The sequence below is a fragment of the Pangasianodon hypophthalmus genome, chromosome 9 (genome assembly GCF_027358585.1).
Source record: "Pangasianodon hypophthalmus isolate fPanHyp1 chromosome 9, fPanHyp1.pri, whole genome shotgun sequence".
Lineage (NCBI taxonomy): Eukaryota > Metazoa > Chordata > Actinopteri > Siluriformes > Pangasiidae > Pangasianodon > Pangasianodon hypophthalmus.
The window spans coordinates 11,955,913-11,979,141 of NC_069718.1; the positions used below are offsets into that span (position 1 = coordinate 11,955,913).

The 23,229-nt window shown below is 37.9% G+C and overlaps 1 protein-coding gene across 1 annotated transcript in view; it reads right to left on the minus strand.

Annotated features, from left to right (window-relative positions):
• The window catches only part of trpc7b (transient receptor potential cation channel, subfamily C, member 7b), an 80,221-nt gene that overhangs the window by 52,270 nt on the left and 4,722 nt on the right, over positions 1-23,229 (minus strand). The window contains exon 2 of the mRNA XM_026919526.3: positions 14,947-15,709. Coding sequence (XP_026775327.1) covers positions 14,947-15,699 — 753 coding nt within the window. The 5' untranslated portion in view covers positions 15,700-15,709. The remainder of the gene's footprint in view (positions 1-14,946; positions 15,710-23,229) is intronic.

Here is a 23,229-nt window from a genome sequence, read left to right on the forward strand (position 1 = left end):
TCCAAGCCTTACATCACCAAGTGCAATGCAAAGCGTCGGATGCAGTGGTGTAAAGCACGCCGCCACTGGACTCTAGAGCAGTGGAGACGCGTTCTCTGGAGTGACGAATCACGCTTCTCTGTCTGGCAATCAGATGGACGAATCTGGGTTTGGAGGTTGCCAGGAGAAGGGTACTTGCCTGACTGCACTGTGCCAAGTGTAAAGTTTGGTGGAGGGGGGATTGTTTTTTAGGGGTTGGGCTTAGCCCCTTAGTTCCAGTGAAAGGAACTCTTAATGCTTCAGCATACCAAGACATTTTGGACAATTTCATGCTCCCAACTTTGTGGGAACAGTTTGGGAATGGCCCCTTCCTGTTCCAACATGACTGCGCACCAGGGCACAAAGCAAGGTCCATAAAGCCATGGTTGAGCAATTTTGGTGTGGAGGAACTTGACTGGCCTGCACAGAGTCCTGACCTCAACCCGATAGAATACCTTTGGGATGAAATAGAGCGGAGACTGCGCCAGGCCTTCTCACCCAACATCAGTGTCTGACCTCACAAATGCGCTTCTAGAAGAATGGTCAAAAATTCCTATAAACACACTCCTAAACCTTGTGGAAAGCCTTCCCAGAAGAGTTGAAGTTGTTATAGCTGCAAAGGTTGGGCCAACTCCATATTAAAGCCTACGGATTAAGAATGGGATGTCATTAAAGTTCATGTGCATGTATAGGCAGACGTCCCAAAACTTTTGGCAATATAGTGTACCTCATTATCCACCAATAAACTACTACAAGTCCCCTGACGTGAACATCATCTTATGTAATGTTGTATGTAAGACAGCCAAAGAATATCTCAGAACTACAAGTCTTCTGCAAGGAAGAGTAGGTGAAAGAAAGAGTAGGTTGTCATGCAGAGAGAAAAAAAAATTAAATAGGAAGACACTACACAGAGTTTGTCCATATAGCTCTCCCAGTCAAACCAGCAATGATTTCCACAAAACAACGCCAACTAGTGCTGAGGGAAAAAGAGAAGTTTCAACAGCAAGCTTTGAGAAAAAGATTAAACAGTTATTGCATGGGATGTGCCTTCTGCCTTAATGTAAATATTTATAAGAGTTAATAACCCCATATATGATTAACTACAGAGAATGAAAAAAAAACATCTTTAATGTGGTGTAATCAAGGATCAGTTGTCCACAGCAATTAAACTTTCCTCCTGACGGCAGCGGTGCCCATGGTTATGTGTTTGACAGATGTAAGATAAACACACTGAAAAAGCTTTCCTGAATATCAGCTCAGTATTTCAGCCTACAAACGGTCTATAACAGTGTGCTGTGATGTCAGCTAACTTTTATGAAGGTTAACTGACATCACAGCACACTGTTATAGACTGCCACACAGATTAGAAGTGAAAATCTCATTGGATTAATGACATTTATGTGATCATACCTGGTAATGAATGTATACATTAGTCTGTCAGTACAGAATGTTTTACATGAGAGCAGTGGTCATTATGAAATGAAAAGCATTTTCATTTTCAGAGCAGCTGAACGTGCCTCATGCAGCAACAAGGTCTCATAAATTAGTGACTAGGCTGTGTGCAATGTGACTCCTGGTGTAAAATGAGTTGTAATAAATGTTACTGAAAAGGTATTAATGCTCTTTTATCCAACAAGCTTCCTATTTGACTTGTCTGCATGAGAGTAAAAACCACCTGCTTCCAGTTTTTCAAAAATATGTGGCATTTCGTTATCATATTTTCCTCTTTGACTTATTGTCACTGTAAAGCATAATAAATATCTGAATAATATTGATATAACTGTGCACAGTACTAATTATTACAATAATTAGGTAAAATTTGGAAGACCTTTAATATCAGTATCTGCCAATGAACAAAAGTGTGTAGAATGTTATCTTGTACTTGCTAAATAAACTCAGAAGAGATGGGCTGACTGAAATTTGTTTATAAAATATTTTTGATCAAAAATGAAAAAACTATACTTTCTTTTAGAATGCACAAATTTTTTTTTTACATATTTTTTGTATGACACTGTTGTGATGTTAGTTTTATATATCTGGATACTTTCCTGCTTTCCTCATGCAGCTATTGTGAAAATAACTTCGTAACTTTCTGATAGAACTTAAAAACATGTTCTGCTCTTCCTTTTCTATCCGCTTATACTCTTGGCTTAGTTTTCCCCTCTCTGGTATTCACTTAAAGCCTTCTGACTAGTCTCCTTTTCCATGTGCATATTGGTCCGTCCATCATGGTGCGAGCCCCGGGGAGAAATGCTCCTCAGTTATGCGCTGATGTGGATGAGCAACTGGCAGTAGTAAACAGACATGGAGAGAAAATCCAGTCACCCTGTATCCAAACACGTCTAAATCTACATTCTTTACTCTCTAGCAGACTACACTTGGCACAAATAAAGGCCTTGGGACTCCACCTGGTGATCACATTGGCACATTCACTGTCAAGAATTCTTTATAGCAGCTGTAGATGAGGACAGATGAGGTGTGTACAGGGATGAGACATATTTCCAGTATCATACAACACTTATTTTTGTTTTATGCAAACTATTCCAACTTCCTGTTGAAAATTTTATATAGCTGAGTGAATACTGTATCAGTGAATTCACCTGTGGCACAGCACTGTCAGGGCAAATCTGTATGCAGCAAAGCTGGGTCATTATTTTATCCCTAGATGGCCTATTTACCTCTCGTAACATGTCAGCAGGGTGGCTGTGGGTGACAGCTGCCACCCTTGAAATAAGCACTGCTACCCCAATTGTCTTCTCAACTCTGATATTCTCAAATCACATACAGACGAGTCCAAAAATCTGAGACCACATTGAAAATCTGGAATTTTTCTTTAAAACAGTTTGAAAGTTTGAAAAACAAACAAAGGAGATGTCTTGAATATTCAATATTTAAGACTTTGCACTGTTTCTAGGTCACAATTTTTTTTTTATTTTAAGCAAATGTGTGATATTGACCATGTTAACCTCTTTGTAAAAAAGGTCAGATTTGACTTCAGCCTTATTGTTTTCATTGAAAAAGGTGTTCAGACAATCTGGTTGATCTAATATGGATCGTCAGGTTTTACACAAACTTGTGCAGTCCAGTGTCGTACCAAAAACTAAGAAATTCTCAAATTCATGTCAATATTTCTAAGATTCTTTTCATTTTTTCACTCCAGTTATAGCTGCATATATATATATATATATATATATATATATATATATATATATATATATATATATATATATATATATATATATATATATATAAAATTTTTATTATTTTAAATTAGAAAAGAACGAAAAGCATTTTCACCAGTGGTGTCAGACTTTTGGACCCCACTGTATCTCAAAATCTATTAATCCTGTTCACAATTCATTTACACTTAATGCTTAATGAATCATATCTCAACTCAATTTGCACCATCATTGTCATGTTGTAGATATTGTATGTACAATATGACAATGGTGGTGAAAATTATTACAATGGTGGTGCAAATTAATAATATATTTGAAAGTAACTTTGAAGTCAGTAAAGTTATGATGTGCCAAAAGAAATATTCAAAGATTAATAATCTGGGCACATCACTGCTCGCTTTCGCATGAGTATCATTATTGTACACTTTACAGCTACAGGCTCCACAATTATTACATCATTATATATTCACGGAGTATAGAAAGTAGAAGAGTGAGGCTTAAAAGCATCTTTATAGAGTTAAATAGAGGCAGAGTGAACTCCTGGAGCTCTTGTGGATGAAACACTGGATAAAATTAATGTGTATGTTCTGCATGTGATGTGTGTCTAATACTGCTTTAGAAACATGTATGATGTTAACTGGCCTTTAATATACAATATGATTGACTCTAAATGCTGAAATGTATAATTCAGTGTAACAACCTACGAATCCATTTTCTATGAATGACTTCTGTAGCCATAATACATACACAGCCAGTACTTTAGGGAAGACATGCAGCCTACAATGCAGCTCAGGTCATACTGACACCACACACACCTCGCAGATAAGCTTTATATATAATGCAAGCTAACACACACTCACACATACAGGCTTTCCCAGTCTCTAGCTGTGCTGTAGCATTTCATTAGAGATTAAAGAGAGTACTCATGGTAGATTATATCTGAGGTGCCACTATTACTAACAAGAAAATCCTAGCAGGCAGGAAAAAAAAAGGTTTTATCACAACACAGTATGTCGATGGACAGGTTCATGCTAACAGCAAAAACGATGAAACAAACATTGAGAGAACTGATATTTAATTATAATCTGCAGAAATGTTTAGATTTATAAACAACCAGCTGAGTGTATATGCTTACTTTATACAAATGTTACAAAATTTACAATAATCACATGTCCACACAATAATAAACTGTCTACAAACCGTAGGAAACGATATTTACTGTTGATTAACTGACGTATTTGTAGATATTTGTACATCTGAACCTCAGTACAATATACAAATTGGTCTATAAATTCACTTTTAATACTGATATGGAAGGAAGATTATTTTGATAGCATGTAGACAAACTGATCATGTGATACCATCGAGTTGCACAAATCAACAGTATGTATATGTTTGGTGTGATTTTTGGAGAGGATTCGGGGGTAATGTTAACCAGCTAATTTTTTCCCTGGATGTGCTCCAAGCAATGGTAAGAAAATAGCAGGGCAAGGTTCTGGTGTAACTGCTACTTAATAATTAGTGACGCCTTCATTATTTTTACAGACCAAAGAGACCACAGTCTTGTTTCCTATTGACTAAGACTGAGGCTTATGAATTTGCAGGTCAAAGTTCATCTAGATACAGTAAAGTCAGGAAAGAAGTCTTTCACACCATGCATTCTTTCCCTCTCAGTGAATAGGCTTTTCCACCAGGTATATTTTGTTCTACTGAAAAAAAGAAGAAAAGCATAGTTTTCAGGTATGCCCTGCATTGCAATAGCAAGGGGTCTATATCATAAATGCTACATCTAAACCATAGATGTTCTTTTACATTATATTGTGAGTATGCATATAAAAAAGAGAAAAATATAACCACCTGAACAGCACTGCATGTCATGAAAGACAAATGACATACAGCTAAAAGCAAGCGTATTGCTGAATTACATGAATATTGGATGCATGACCTTTAAGCATGTGGTTAACACACTCCAAAAAATGATTATGGTTATGGTCATGGTTACACACCACTGCTCCCTAAAAAAGGGAATTTTGTCGTCTCCATAAATATAACTACACATAACAAGAAATTGAATTGCATTCCAAGTAATAAACAAATAATAACATCATGCATGTAAATGTTGTGAATATAAATTCCATCCAGTGGGGAGTTACATGTGATAAAGCAGTAGTAATATTGTTTTACTGTGGAAAGTTAAAAGGGTTGCTAATCCAGTTTATGTAAATATCTCATTAATAAACTGATGAATAAGCTTACACTGATATTTCACGCATCCTCTTTTCTATTCATACTCCTCAGGCTTCAGTCTCTCTCACTTTACCAAAAAGGCTTCTACCTCTCTGAAAGGTGTCATTGAGTAGAGTGTGATGGATTATGGGGTATGAAAATGTCAGGCTCATGAACAATGAGCCTGTCATACAATACAGCATCTGACAGGAGGTCTGTCATGTGTAGGGATATTTTAGCCCCGTTTTCCCTGCCTTTAAAACCAAATTATGTAGCTCATTTAACATTGTTAAAACATGGCAACACTGAATTTCACACTGTACCTACACTAGGCCTTCATAACACATTCATAATCACTGCATTCATATTTTATATAAGCAACACTTCCGGATGTATGTTAGACTGTGACATTACATGAATACCTTTATAAAGTTGTCTTTATATGAAACATAGAAGAACCCTCAATTCCATACTGTTTCGACTGTTGTATCTGTCATTTTTTAAAGAATTGTCTTCGAAGTTATTTATTTTGTCCTTATGAACAGCACGCTCATGAAGTATTGAGAAATCCTCTGCAGTATCCAGCTGTCATCTTATTTGTAAAATGTATTTAGTGTATCTACTTTTTATAGAAGCATTAAGGGATTAAATGCTCTGAAGTGCTCTTAAGTGTAAGTGGTCCATTTGCATTCAAAATTATTAAGTATTATTTGAATACTTCATCATTTGAATCTTCACTTACTTACAAAGCTCATATGAAAGCCCCAAATGAATGCTTTAAATACACTTAACTGTGCATTTAATACCCCTTTTTTTGAAGAACTATGCACACCTTCTACAGTACGTCTTTATAAAAGTAATGTAAACATACTGTTAGCATTGATGGCCAGTAGTAGCCAGTAGTAATATTTATCAATAGGTTTACAGTCAAAGTATTAGAGCTGAACAATGCATGCCAAATAGTAAACAGGGTACACAGAAAAGCACCAACTCTTTCATTTAAATAAAAAAAACCCACTGAACTTACAGTTATCTGTCATCTGTCCTTTTGTGTGATTTGTATTTTTTTTGGCCAATGTGTGCTGAGTCTGTGTACTGTTATTTACTCCTCCGAAGGCATTTTAGGGGAAAAGAATGAATAGAATGATAGAATAAATAATCCAACTCATTCATGTTCATTATACCTGTGACTGTATTTCACATTTACCATTTCAGTCACTGCTGATGACATGTTATGGATGTGTCAGCAAAGCAGCCTGAAAAATATCAGCCCAAATGGAGATGGAGAGAAATATATCAGCCCACTGACAGACTGCATGAATCTACAGTCTGGGCTAGAGAGAAGTCAGCCCCACGTTTTCATACTTTTCTGTGTATTTTTTTTTAAATAACAAACTAATAACTTAAAAATACAGTAACAACCTCGGTCAGTCAACTGTTTTCTCTTCTCTCTTTCATGTAAAGTCACATAAAATCTCTAATGCCATGGGTTTAAAAAAAAAAAACTTGAACACTGCTTTATAAATGTATGCAGTTCTTATTAATATGTTATAAAGGTGTATGTGAAGGTGTATGTTCACTATGTAGGTGAACTTCATATAAAATGTTACCAAAAAACACTGCCTCAAGCACTTCAGTCCTACAGGGGCAGAGCTGAAATATCATTAGCCACCCCAGAACTGATAGGTCATCGCTCAATTTGAATTGTAAGGAACAAGTGATATTTAGTCATGACATCATTTTTAATGATCATGCCATTCCAGGCAGCTTGTTCATAATGAGCCTTTCCTTTCGTTTTCTTCTACCCACAAAGAAAAAAAAAAAAAACAGGGCTTGAGTTGAGAGGGGTGTGAAGTGATGCCATCTCCCTGGTAAAAAAAAAAGGCAATTAAATCTATTCTAATTCAATCCATAATTTTAGATTTATACACCATGTTGCCATGTTAAACCAATTAGGAGCGGTATAAAGCATGCAGGCATATAAGGAGGAGATGGCCAGGTAGCGTTCCAGACTGCATTGACTATTCAATCCAATCACATGTTAAAACCCATCTGACTACAGAGCATCTCGAACTGTAGCAAAATATAGATGGATAATATAGTATAGCAGCACAATGTTATTTATTTCCTGATCAACTAGATTGAGAATAGTCCGTGCTTCTGAGACATGATCTGCCAATCCCGATTAGTATGCACATCAGTAACACTGTATTTAATAACGCAGCAGTGCAGTTTCAATCTTCAGAAATGGAAAAGCAAGCACATGTAGCTACAACATGATCTGTAGACGTTCTTAAAAAGGCAAAAAGCAATTTGTCAAACTACAGCATTTACACAAATAATTTAAATTACTATTATTATTTTGCTATTGCTACCCCTATGTCTGTGTCCCACACCAGTCAAAATGTTCTGAATCCATCAGAGTCCTGATTCCTGAGTTTTTGCCTGCTATTAAAACGTTACATAATCGCCCATATATTTGGATTATGATCGTTAAGCTCCATGTCTATAAACTGTGTGTATCGATCTTTATGCATCTTTGCCTGTTCCGATTTAATATTGATTTATTATGGACACACAGCATAGATACTCAAAATTAATTTCTTGCCCTCTACAAATAAATTACCTATCTAGAGAGCACTATGCCAACATCATTTAAGGAATAAAACACAGAATTTCTGCCATTTCACACTCGGTTGCTGTGAGACACAACCTCCTCTATGTAGTGAAAAGTAATTGCATTTCACAAGATCACACAAAGCTCACTGGATACATCCCGACCAGTCAAGAACCCTCAAAGCTGTATTGGTTAGAATAATGAGATCACTTCAGAGAAATACACGTAAGCCACAGTTGTTTTCATTTAATCATAACTTGGGATGTAAGTGCTGAAACAGGGCATTCCATCTGCACATGCTGCAGAACTCTGGGATACATTGCCTACGGCAACCAGCTTCTTCATCAACAAGACTGTTGCTCTCTGGAATAGCATTAAGACCTCAGAGGTTGCCTGAGAAATTATATTAGTGAAAACAGATATCACAGCTTTTTTCTAGCATGCCACTGGGTTATACGCGAGATGGAGAAGTGATTAACCAAATGATTTAGACCTAACACCGGGTACTAGAGCCAGTATAACAGTATAACCTTAAAAGTACTAAAATCTCTTAGTTTTTCATCATTATTATTTTTTTTGTGTAAATAGTAAAATATACCCAGTATATGGCATGAACAGACACATTATGAAGAAGGAGTTGCCCAAGTATCTTAATTATACACTTGTGAGATAAGCAAATGCAATTATTTCAAGGAAAGGAAGCAACAACAGATGGGTTAAAATAATTTAAAAACAAAAAAGCAGCAATGAACAAATGCTTGGAGAAAACAGTAAGCAAACTGTGGCAAAAAAAGAGAAAAAACTGAAAATTAAAAATGAACACACTATTTCCCCAAGGATCATTTAATGAGAACTGTTTAAAAAGATTTCTTAGAATAGCATATCACTTCACTGAACGAGAGCGGACAGCAGATTCATTACATATTCCTAGATTCATCTGAGCAGCGTCTGTTTGGCAGAGCGGCTCAGCAGGACATTTGCACAGATATCATCTCACCATATCATCTCCTATTTGTTTCCTTGTAAAGCTTATATCCTGGGATTTGGCACCAAGCTAAAGGTAGCAAGTACATTTACAGATCTGCAGGTACTCATTGCACATTTGAAAAGGTGTGTCGCTACTGAGAATGAGCATATTAAAATATTAGAATGCACATCTGTATTCTCTGAAATATGCTTCCACCCCTTAACTGACTACTAAGAGTGATATCTCTGTAGCAGGTGAATATACTGACCTATACAGGTGAAAATAATGACCTGTCATAATCTAAAAAGTTGGACTACCCAAATATCTTGTGAGTTCATGTCAAATAAAACCACTTGCTGATAAAGCAAATTATCTGACCTTGCTAGACAATTTTTTTTTTTTTTGGTATGGTAAGCTATAGTAACCTGAAGCTCATAAGAGAGGCTATAAATTGACAGCACCGATAAAATGATGTACCTGTTTAGCAGTGAAACACTTTACAGCCAAAGACTTCAAATTGTGAGATGAACTGTATCAATGTATCAATGTCAGATCCAAAACGATGGTTAAAATTAATTATCATATCTACTTAAACATTTTGCTAATTAACTGGCTGATGGTTGAATGTGATCATTTCAGTAAAATGTTCACTTAACTTCAATTCAATTTTATTTGCATAGAGCTTTTAACAACAGACACTCATAAAAGCAGCTTTACAAATAATCTGGATGTATATTTAGATCCTCAGAGAGCAGTTGCAACAGTGGCAAAAAAAAAAAAAACTCCCTGAGCCAACATAAAGAAAAAACCATGAGAGAAAACAGACAAACCCATCCTCTGCTGTGTGACACCAGATTAGAAAATCGTTACTCTACTACAACTGTATACTATAACGTCAAACAGTGCTAAGTGTGTTGAAAGGATGTTCAGTATGAGCATATTGTGAATTAGTGAGTCCTGGGATGAGCATAAGACAGTCTTCATGATTACAACCACAGTACTTAGGTACAAATCTGATGTTCATTTAAATTCACTGAAGCAAGGTTGAGACTTAGGCATAAACTCTGGGAAATGTGATTAAGTTTTTTGATTGTTGACTACGAGAGTTTGGTAGCTAACATAATTTAGAGCTGTTAATGTGTTCATGTGACAGCAGCTTGTGTAATGAAAACTGTGCAAGGTCTATAGTAAGTAGCTGGCTGCCCAGCTTTTTCATGAAAGTTACTACATCAATCACATTTTTAATAATTTGTGTCTATGTTACATGCCTTAAGGAAATACTTTTTGGTGGTGTTAATTCCTTATATTCTCTCAGAACACAAGCTTATTGCACTAATTGTCTTTATGGGACCACCCACTTTAAAAAGCTTTCATTCCTGTAAGCTGGCAACCCTGCAATGTCCTCAGTTAGCCTCCAGGACAGTTTTTTTTTTCTGAATGCCACTTAATTCCATTATATTTGACCTCTTTGTACATTGTTGCTCAGTTGTGAATTCAGTGTTACCATTTCCTTGACCCTATAATAGATTTTAGAGCTTTCTTGCTACTGTCCTTCAACTTAATTTTTAGCTTCTGTTTGCTTTCTCCCCTCAAGGAGACCTTCATTTCCTCAGTGTTATTATGTTTACCCACCGTATCATTACTCTCTTTACTCAGCTGTTCTGGCAGCAAAAGTGAACCAAATGAACACTTGTTTGGGCCTTGAACCATCCATAGAGCTTAGAAAAATCAACAACAGAAGAGCCTGACCACTGGATAGCACCTTTGGCTGTGTCCCTGAAAAATCTCATGTCCCCATAACATTACCCCAGCCCACTAATTGAACAGCACTGCAATTCTCCTTGCAACATTCTAAGGTACCAAATGGATTTCACTTCACACTGACTGTGCCTTTGGATGGGTGACTGCACTCTGGAACCAGCATGCACCAAAATCCAATCATTTAGAAACCTTTTCCACCTAAATGTGAGTGGCATGCTGTGAACTTTCATATAGGTGCTGCTGAGAGCTGGCAAAATGAGGGGGATCTTCTAATGGTATTTTATAATAAATTGTTTTTGAACCATCAAGGATGGTTTCATTAATCAGGACTGGGCATGCTGAAGGATTTCCAAGACCATCCATCTTGATCATCAATTTTGCAGACAGCGCTGCAAAAAAGTCTCACAATCTCCGAGTATCTTAACTCTCTGAGTATCCATCACCTTGCTTCTATGCTTCAATGCACATGCTTCCATATAGCCATCGTCCGAGACGAGAACTGAGCGACATGGTGATGATAATGTCTGTCCTGGGAAATGGCTTGCCATTTCAAAACAGAGCATTGGATTATTGTTCATAGAGCTTCATATGAATGGAGCTGCATTAACCTGTAATCCTTTCACATGCTTTTAGTTGAATGCACAGTTGACACAGCTCACCTCCACTAAGAAACAAGTACATTCAACTCCTTTTGATTACTGAGGAGCAGAGTAGACTATAGTGGACATTTCACAAGTCTGAGTCAATATTCCCCTAGAGACGAGCCCTAGGTTCTCTAAGTCCAAGCCAGTGGGTTGTCTGTCAATAATTTGGACCTGGAGTACCTAGGGATCATCTCTTGGAATATTGACTTGTGAAATGTCATTTTCCTCAGTAATCAGGACTGGTTCACAGTAAACATTTTGTAAACAATTGCTTTTACTTAGGTGACAGCCTTAGAGACCCCATCATCATAGCCTACCCTTTACCTACAAATCAAAATGATTGTTTTTTTTTTTGCTTTGAGGGCATCTGAGCACTGTCAGAAATAAAGACACTTTACATTCTTTAGGTTCCCAAAGGTACAAACTTCAAAATGCAAGTGTCCCTTCAAAAGAACAACAATGGACCTTGTGGTTCTATTATATACCTAAATAATGTTCCTTCACAATTACACTCTTCTAACTAAAGATACTCGTCAGTACTCTTTACTATACCACCACAGGGACAAGTGAATATACTCAATTTCAGTGCCCTATTCTCTGAAGCATGGTTTATACTTGATACTTGACTACGAGTGTGGGTATGTACAGGGTTCACTGGCATGGTTCACATACTCACCTGCAGAACCTTTTGTACATCTGGAGGATTAAAATTGATATCAACTAGATGGCAAGTCAGAGCCAAACATCCCTGTCCATCAGGTTTCCTTGTTGAACTATATAATTGCCTAGGGATTTCTTGCCATATTTTTCTTTGCACAGCAGCATGGAGATGTTAAACACACAGACAAACTGTTAGTTTCTCTTAAACATGTCCTGTTGTCATTGTGATTGTATTCGTGAGCTCTTCATTATCATATACTGTATATGCCAAACTTGTAATTCCTCTTTAGCAAGCCTTTTGAAGATTGTATGGCTGACCTTTTCCACCACTTCACAGTGGCTTTTAAACCACAATTTGCACTTCACACAGAATGCATTTATTAGGTGGTCCCAGGCGCAGTTGGTGTAATGAGCTACAGTCATAGAAAATTGAATGTTAAGTTCAGACTCACGGTGAGCACATTTTGCTGCCGCATCAAGCTGTGTTTTGTGCTGCTTCTCCTCGCATCTGGCCCTTGGTCTGAAATATACTGTTAGACATAATAGACTTGCTATTTAGGGTGAAGTATGCGGTTCGGGAGACACACTTAAATAAATCCTGATTGTGCATTGATTTGCCACTTGCAACCCTCAGATTTAAAGATTTAGTTTTCAAATAAAGAACTGATTTGATTAATATTGTTACAAATATCTGCTAAGGGGCAGCACAGTGGCATAGCAGGTAGCGTTGCCACCTTACAGCTCGGGTTACCATCTGTGTGGTGTTTCTGTGCATGTTCTCCACCCAAGGTCTCCTCTGGGTTCTCCGGTTTCCTTCCACCCCCGAAAAACATTCTTTGAATTGCCTCTAGGTGCAAATGTGTGTAGACGGGGCCCTGTGATACTAGAGTACTTCAGTCCCGAGTATGTACTATAACAGTTTTATTTAAATTTTCATGAGCAATAATTTTAAAATTCTTTATAATTATTTCAAAATATGAAACAGACATTTTATTTCATTAAGACAAATCAACTGACTGGGCCCTCCTTTTTTGCTTAATAAAACAATATTATATTAGGTTTATATCTGATCTCACTGGAAAGAATGTGTCTACTGTACCAGTGTATGAACCTGTTGGTTGCTTGAGGTTTATTCTGAAGTCGTAGGCTTGATTGTCTTTTATTTTAAATGATCTTTAAAGTTTCCAAAGGTTTTTAATTTCAACAATGAACCAGGAAAAAGAAAAAGAAAGCTATTGCTTAAAGATCTTTTATAGCACAAGGTAATATGTGCAAAAGCCAAAGCACTACTGCTGTTCCTTAAAAAAAAGAATTCTCAAGATGCTCAGTATGTTTCTGTCAGTAAAACTTTTGCAGAGGGACTGTATAGAATGTGTTATGAAGGAGGTGGTCATCTGTCAACCATTTCAGCAGGACAACAATGGTGGATACTAATGATGGGGTTACCAAAAATAGGTAAACATGCTGCTGACAAAGTCTGACAAATCACACACTGGTAATGTCTCAAGGGATTATGAGCTATAGTTTTATAGGCTAGTATACACAATATGGAAATCAGCTGGATTTAGCTAGTGTACTTTTCTTTGCTTTCTTTATCTCATTATATTATCTCTACTGTGTAAACTAAGATCAATTGCTATAATTAATTTGGCTGACATTAGATAGACCGCATATTCATTTAGCAGATGCTTTGTCTTGAATGATTTCAACAACATCCGAGGTAGCAAACTGATGTTGGGCCACCAGACTTTCAGCCATCTTTAAGTTCAACTTGTCAATTCTGGCCCACTCTTGCCAAAGAAGCACTTTTCATAACAACAGTGTGACTTTGGCATGGTGGATTTAATGGTGGCTGAAAGTCTTGTGGCACAGACTTTTATAAACTAGGTGATATCTTTATAAACGTTGGGCCAGTGTTAGCAGGATTGTTAGGAAAAAGTGTTCCTTTGCCAACATTGGGCTAGTGTTGGTTCAACTTTGGCAGAGTTGTTATTAAAAGTGCTCCTTTGCCAACACTGACCCAATGTTGTACAGGGAAAGCCGACATAGCTAGCCAAAACAGACGATGGGGCAACTGATTTAGCACATGGGCTAGATGTAGCTGGCTGGATTTACTAAGCCAGGAATATTGTAAATGTCATGGCTACTCTCAGGTCGTCTTCACATTAGATGCTTGGCTATCTCATTAACATTTTTTCCCAGATAATAGCTAGCTATTTTGTATCAGAATGTCCATAAGAGCCTTGTGTTTCTCAGTGCATTTAGTTAAAGGGTTAATAATTTGAAATAGTTTACATTGCTCTCAAGTATGACAAATAGGATAACAAATATGTATCCTATTTAGTCAGTAATACAACATGGCAGGCAAAGTATGTAACTGACCTTGTATTAACAAGCCAACCATATTTTTACCATTCTTCTTTTTTAGTCTAGTTTCCTTCCAGTTGTCTTGGCGTATTTTCACACTTGGCCTGATAGCTGAGTTTTATAATTCACCTCTGCTGTATGAGATAATACAAAAGAGCAGATACAATACTTTTTTTATCAATGAATGTTTATTTATTTGATTTATTATCTATAGAATTAGTGTCTCTTTGCTTTTGCTTGTCACTGATTTGTGTTTTGTGATTTTTGTGATTTTTGTGATTTGTGACTGTGTTTCAGTCAAAGGTGGCTGTCTGAACCAGTCCACAACATTTCATTCCAAGCCATTCATCAAACGGCAGCATTTACATCATGCAACACCCAACCTAGGAAGCAGATCACTTTCACACATCACGTGGACTGCATTCAAGTTCAACTCAAGTCATTTAGGGCAGAAAATGCTAAGTTTACCCTAATTAGTAAAACAAATAATGCTGAATAAGCTCTTACCTTAAACTCTGTCTCTATGTTGGCGAGTCGTGCCAGTTCATTGCTGAGCTCCAGAGCTGTGAGTACAGGGTCTTCGCTTGAAAGTGACAGGTAGGCAGCGCTAGCGAGCCCTTTATACGCATTCATACGTGATCGCGAGTGGCTAAAAGAGTCACGTTTCTGTTTCTCTGTGCACTCGTTGCACTTGCAGAAGTAGTCATGAGGCCGCTCTATCCTGGCACCCTTCATCAACAGAATGTGTACAATCTCATACTCTTGGCAGTGTGAGGCCAAAATCACTGGCGTTATGTCCTGTGAAAAACGTGTTCCATCCTCATCATATGCATAAAAGTCATCATCTCTAAGTTCCTGTTCCAGGGGACTTAACGTTAGCCTCAGGCCTCCTGCAAATGCCGGGTGAGCCAAGATAGCTTCAACAATTCGCACATAGCCTTTGCTAATAGCCAACAGCAGAGCATCTCCCACTCTCGCAAGCCCCTTCTTCTTCAGGAGCAGCTCTGTGACTTCCAAGTGCTCATTAGCTACAGCTAGCTGCAATGCATTCTGGCCCATGTAGTCCACACAGTTAAAGTTGAGGGTTTTGCACTCTTCAAGCATCTTTCGGACAACAGGGATGTTTCCGTATTCAGCAGCATCAAGGAAACGCTCCTCCTCCGTAGTGAGACTGGTGCCACGCTCGTTAAACATGTAAGCCGGGCCTCGAATGGCCTGCCGACGCCCCTTTTCCCTCAGTGTGGTGTGCCTGCGATGCATCGTTGCTGGTCTGAAAGAGAAATAGAGAAATAATAAATATGTGAACGGGTGACAGACAGAGAAGAACAGTAAAACAGAAGAAAACGAAGTATGGAAAATTACTGTATTGTTTTTTTTTTCACATTTAATCTATTGGTGCTAATCTAGAGCAGATACCAAAATCTGTAAAACTGAAACCTTTGCCACTGGGCTAGTGGTATAAGGGAAAAAACCAACACCATTCCAGCTATCTAGTGCCAAGATTTCTGGTACTTAGTGCAATTGGAAAATGGCCTCACATGAGCCACTCCCTTCATCAGTACTAGTGGAGCGACTCTATATTTAAAGATCTCTGACTGAACTGTAAACCCCAACACACACACACACAAACACACACACCGCACTGACGACAGGCTTGATTAGTGGACTTACTGTGGAATACGATTGTCACAGATGGTGAAGGATTTCTGTAGATAAATCATTTGGCATTGTTGCTCAATATAGTGATTATAGTAAGTATGTTAGTAAGGTATTGGGCCACCATGAGCCACTCAAACATCTTCAATGCATACATTTATGGGTTGACATAGATTCTACAAGTCTCTAGAGGTGTACTGGAAGGATGAATAAGTTTCTTCCAAAAGATATTCCCTCAACTGGGAGGGTGCTGTCTAACACATTGCTCCAAAATCTTCCATAGGTGGTCAGTTGGGTTGAGATGGTGACTGTGAAGCAAGTATGACTAGCATATGATTTACATCATTTTCATCCTCATCAAACCATTCACCCTGTGCATGGGGACAGGGTCATCCTGGAAAAGACCACTCCCATCAGGATAGAAATGTTTCATCATAGGATAAAAGTGTCAGAAATACTTTGCACTGATTTGCAGTAACTCTTTCCTATAAGAGAACAAGTGGAGCCAAACCATGCCAACAAAATATCTCACAACATAACAGAGCCACCGTTTTTCCCCCTTTAATTTAATACCTCTGTGTATATCTGATGCTGTTCTAATACTGATGTCCTTATGCAAAACTTCACACAGTGATAGCAACATGATTTAAAACAATTTGTGCCCTATGTTCTCATGCAGGATCTGCGATCTGTTGCTGAACACTGCACAAAAACATGTCAGTGGATCAGTCTGGAACAAATGTCGACTCAGATCTAAAAGCGATCCAGGCTTTTAAGCCTGTATTGATCCCGATATCGCTACTCTCTCATTAGGAGAGACAAATGCATAAAGACCTACATCCTACTTCACAACTGCACTTAAGTTTGGTGGAATTTTTAGGTGGTCTGTAAACTAATGTGTTTGTGAATTTGTGTGTTTTTGTGTTTGTGCTTTAAGGGAGTTTTATCTGACCTTCTCAGGCCAGTCCAGCTTTCCCACTGATCACACAGCCTTCTGTCTGAATCCTCAGGGGGCAACCAGGAACACAAGAAAATCCATTCACTCAATACAGGTCTCAGAAGCAGACACACACACACACACACACACACACACACACACACACACACACACGCACGCACAATCATTCACTTTGGTCCACAGGAACACACAAGCACACACATAGTATGCCTGTCAATAAACCTTATACAGTCAGGGACAAGTGTTTCTACCCTGAAAATTACATTTCCACATCCACAAAAGTGCAATCTATTTCACAAACAATGCCTTCCAGCTACAAAAGAAACAAAATAACACTGTCCATTCTCATGTTAATGCTTAACACATTAGAAGAAAATATATATAAAAGAGGGAAACTGAAGTGGAATTGTGTCAAGGTTTTGCACACGTTCTTTTTTTTTTTTTTTTTTTTTTTTTTTTATAAAAGCTTGAAATACATTGTTAAATTATTATAGAGAACCACTATAGTGTTCTTCAACAACTTCACAAAATTATATTACATTATGAATTATGCTGATTATGTTTCAGATATACACACAGATTTTAAAAGAGGAATGTGCACAGATAAATTCATAATCATATTGCTGATGTGCATGGAAATAAATCTGGGACCAACACAACCAGCTGAATATTTGTATTGGAGATGTAACGGAATATTAATACGGAATGTATGTAACGGAATTATTAAGAATGAACACATAATATGTTAAACAGTTACAAATACAGAAACAAATAGGAAATGCACTACTCATTTTTAAATGAAAATTTTTATTTAATTTTTAATTCAGACTCCACTAGCCTGACCTATACGCTGCCTTAATGAAATACAAAGATGAAATTATATTCCTAACATTGTTTTGTACAAACTGGCCCAACATCAACAAAAAGAAATATGCTTTTATTGAAGCGCCACTCCATATAGCAGACGCAGACCACACACTGTGCACAGGGCACAACATCTGTGCTGGGGTCTCCAAAATATAATCATTCACTATCAGTAACTGCTTTATCCAGGGCACCGTGCACACACACATACATACATACACACGCTTGTTCACCTAGGGGCAATTTATTTTAGCCAATCCGCCTCCTGGCAGGTTTTCTGGAGGCGAGAGGAAACCGGAGAACCTGGAGCAAACCTGTGAAGACACGGAGAGAACATGCACAGAAAGTCTACATAGACAATCACTCGAGCTCAGGCTTGAACCCAGGACCACGGAGCTGTGAGTGAGCAACAGTACCCGCTTCATCACTGCATTACCCCCAAAAGATAATCATTTAATTAATTTTAAAGATGTTTGAACTACTGATCAGAAGATTGTGAGTTCAAATCCCAGCACTGCCAAACTGCCACTGCTGGGCCCTTGAGCAAGGCCCTTAACCCTCAACTGCTCAGTTGTATAAAGATGAGATAAATGTAAGTAATGTAATGTAAGTCGCTCTGGATAAGGGCGACTGCCAAATGCTGTAAATGTAAAATGTAAATGTAAAATGTAATCATTGTTATTAAACAAAACCTAATGGGAAATCATATGGGTATTATAAATGAACAGGGAAGATACAGTTGTTTTGAAAGATGGTTAGCTAGCTTACTCAGTCACATTAGATATAGAAAACATGCCAGAATGTTCCACAGGGCTTCGGCGTGAGACCATTTAAAAACTCGAGCAATGTAGTTGAGGTTGAGGAACTATAGAATTGCAAGAGTTGAATAAAATTATGTTTTACAAATTGCAATTTGATGTTCTATTTTGCAAACAATTTTTTCCCCAGTAGCCCCAATGGTTTCAGTCTAGACCAAATTCAGTTCAAATCAGGATACAGTTACAGATATTTGGAGCACTAAACAGATACAGATGTAGATAGTAGCATTGTGTTACACACCTAGCAAGAAGAAACAGGATCCATAGATCAAGCCAGGAATCAGGTCCTCTTCAATAATGTATGTCACAGATTCACATGTTATTAATAGGAATGGATTTAACTGTCTCAGGACAATTAAGACCCAAGCAAAAAAAAATCTTGGCCTGTCAGTGCTCTGAATTGATTAGCATTTCTCTCATTGATTTGGTCTGATTTGCTCCAGGACATGCTTAGTTTTATCCCTACGCAGACAATTCTTCATCAAGCTGACATTAGCAGAAACAAACAGTGCAAACAGTGATCACAGGGAAATTGAGCCTGACACTTTATTGGTACTCTGTTTGCACACTGCATGTGGGGATTTGATGTGGTTTTATTACAATTTTAGAATCAATTTTGCCAAAGTAACAAAGTAGAATTAATAGTTTGGGCTGCTGATTCTTTTGAGGACTTTAAATCATTTGTCTAAAAAAAATTCAAGCAGTTGTGAAGATCTGATAACAGCTTGCCACATGGCTTGGCTGAGGTTTTATCTCTGCCAGCCAACCAACTCAGAGACACCTGTATCTACAATTCTTCTCTCTGTTCAACAGAGTAGAAAAAAGAAAAAGGATGAAAAGAGGCCCATAGATAATACATGACAGATGATCACAGAATTCAGAGAGATCAAACACATGGGAGACAGAGTGGAAATGGAACTCATTCAAGAAGCGTCAGTTCCTGAGGGACATGAAAGGGTGTGGGACCGGCAAGTGTGTGTCACACTAAGTAAAGGCGAGTGAATGCATAAAGCTCCTGCGTGATCTTATGTGTATATAGCATGTGTACATGACTGTTGAAACTATGAAAAAAAATATAATAACGATTTGTATTTGTAGTTATGTGTGGATTCAGTAAATTTAATGGATGTTAAAGCTGAAGCTTGATGTTACTTACAGTGTTTCCTCCAAAGTCACGACCCTCACATACCAAGGTTAAAACTCTTGATTGTTAATGCAGGATGGGAAGCTTTTTATTTGGATTCCCCCCTATTTGCTCCCTAATTATTTTTGGCCAATTCTCACCTACCCCTATCATATGACAACTACCAGCTACAGACTGTGAGGGCTTACAAGTGCTTCCTCCAAAAGCCAGGCAACCACATCTTTTCAAACTGTTACTCATGCTGCATCACAGCGCAGCGTAACACACTCAGCTGTCCACCCTCTTCCATATACATGAGCTGACAGATGCCCATGATTGGTTAATGATTGACAGTGGAAAGAGAGTAAGCCATCCCTCTCACCAGGCCTGGAGTAAGACCACACAGGGCTCTGGGGCTATGTTAACACCAAGGGCCCCCCAACCCATTTGGTACCCTATGTTATACAAAATGCTACATTTCAGGCACACAGGTAGATTTATTATAAAACATGGGCTACAGCACACCAACCAAGTTTGGATGTTTGCTTGAATTATTTATGCATTTAGGGACACTGCAGTGACTGTGAGCTGTATTTGCTGGCAGTGTTCACTATCTCACTAGAAGTTTTGAAATGCTACTATTTACACTTCCACATTTGTAAAATGGTACTGTGAAAACAGGTCTATTAAACACAAATACAAATTCAGAGCAATGAATGTGCTCTATGTGCTCTAACCTGAAGGTTGTAAAATAAAGCTGTTAATTTTTAACCTATTATTATCTATTCTACCATTAAAACCAATAACAGAAACTATTTAGCTATATGTACTGTTTAGCACAGTAGCTGCACTGTGATGATGTTCATAAAAGTTCTGCAAAGTGTTCATTACGATTCCATATTTAACCACCCATCATATAAATTAGATATCATGTTCTGCTACTGCTAACATTTTATTTGATTTTATTTTAGGGTAAAATTGGTTGACAATAGCTTGTGCACTAAGTGGTTGCAACAACTAACTTGTGCCATCACCGCTCCTTCTGCTGTGGGGCATTCCCTCAAAATCGAGCATGTGACACTTCTCAACAGAACTGTACAGGTCATCTCACACTGTGATTTTACTTAGTTTCCCTTCACTGGATCTAAGAGGCTCAAACCTGTTCCAGCATGACAATACCTCTGTGAACAAAGCGAGCTCCATGAAGACATGGTGTGCCAAGGTTGGAGTGGAAGAACTCAAGAGCCCTAACCTCAACCCCACTGAACACCACTGGGATCAACTGTGCTCCAGGCCTTCTCGCACAACATCAGTGACTGACCTCACTAATGCTCTTGTGGCTGAATGAGCAAATCCCCACAGCTACGTTCCAAAATCTAGAGGAAAGCCTTCCTAGAAGAGTGGAGCTTATTATAACAGCAAAGGCTAAGGGGATCAACTCCATAATAATACCCATGGGTTTGGAATGGGATGTTCAACAAGCACATATGGATGTGATGGTCAGCAGTTCACATACTTTTGGCCATATAGTGCACATTCAACATTAGGAGCATTTTCTAATGACACAATTTTGTTCCAAGCAACCTTTTGGCCTCTATGTGTTTGTTTTATTACAATATTTTTGTACTTTTTCCAGGGATCATTTGTGATTGGGGTGGCATTGTAATGTAGTTTATATCTTAATTTTATTACATCCCAGGTCATGAACTTCATTGGAAGAATCTGTTTTGCAGATGGTGCTATGAGACACTCAGCAGTGTTAGCATGTCATATTTTAACACTTCTAGCATGGTGAGTCACAAGACATTTGCAACTCAGGTCATTGGCTTAAATCTCTTTCTTGTTTGCAGACTGTAGGGTGCACAAAGACCAGACCAGACCAGGGTGTCCTCTGATCAGATTTTTTGACAGTCGCCAGAATGTGAGGAGAATGCCAAAAAAGGGTTTAAGCTTAAAAATTGCTGACCACACCTTTAAAGCTATATAATGTACAGCAGTGTAGTAGTGATACATACTGTATTTTCAGAGAGGAAAGCCTGAAATGAGGGATGAGCTCAACTGTCATATGAAGCTATAGAAATGCTCATCCAGTTGGATTGACACATCGCAGGCACACACACATACACACACACAAAGAAGCGTAATAACTATGCCTACTCCACTCTATCCTTGTTGACCTCTCGTCTACAGCTCCCTTGCTCTCTCTCGCTCAGACAGCGAATGTACGGAAATGGGATTTTTGGGGTTGGTCATCACAGGACAAAGCACCAGCTGGAATTACAATCGAGCGATGGAAGGATAGTGAAAGAGATACTGACAGAGAGAGAGAGCAAGAGAGAGTGAGGAAGAAAGGAAGTAGACAGTGTACTAGGTGAGAGCTTTACAGTTTCTGTCATTCTGACACTGAAAGGATACACCACATAGAGAGCCTTTATACCGAATAGCATACAGATACTACAGCTAGATCTTTTTGTCAGTCAGGTCATTCTGACACACAACATTCACTCTAATTCACCTAAGGCTGAATCTTTACACTTCATGCAACAGAGCAAAATAACATGCATTCACACTAATATATTGCTCTCATTCACTTTTATGACCAAATTCATCACTTAGTGATATGCTTCAGTATTTCCCTCAGGGTCTGTCCTGCACACACTGGGCTTCTAATATCACTCTGACTATGAATGCTATGATCTTTTCAGAAAATTCAGCTCTGTTTAATATCTTAAATACCCGTTCTGCACTTGTGACTTTTCAAATCTGCCTAATTTAAATAAATGCTCCATTAGAGGATGTATTAGTATCTAAGTGTCTTAATAAATCCAATTAAAGCTGTAGATGAACACTCTAAAAATCTACTGGATTTGCTTAATGATTGAGGTAACCATTTGCATACATCTTTTTAAATAATTCTGAGTTAAGTATTATTAAGTAAATGTGAGTCAATTATGGACAGATGAACACATCTCGTTTATGTACGGCCAACAGGATTTTATTCAACATTAGAAATCTAAATTAAATGATACCAGCTTCACTTTCCTTTCAAAGGTTTACAAACATTAACGTATCATCTGGATCTGAAAAGTCATTTCACGTAAGAACTTTTAAGCAAGCAAGATATTAACAACACAAGCATGATGTTTGCACCATGAGTACAAGCCCAAGTTAAAATACCAGACAGATTGATACAATTATGTTGAATAAAAGCCTATACAATTCTCAGGAGGAATCGTATGAACAAAGATGACAAACAGAAGAAATGTATGGAAATGGTGTAATGCCTCATCTATGAGTGAATATGCAGAAGACCAAGAATATAGCATAAGCAGAGAGTAACAAATGAAGACGCAGGTGTTAAACAAATTCAA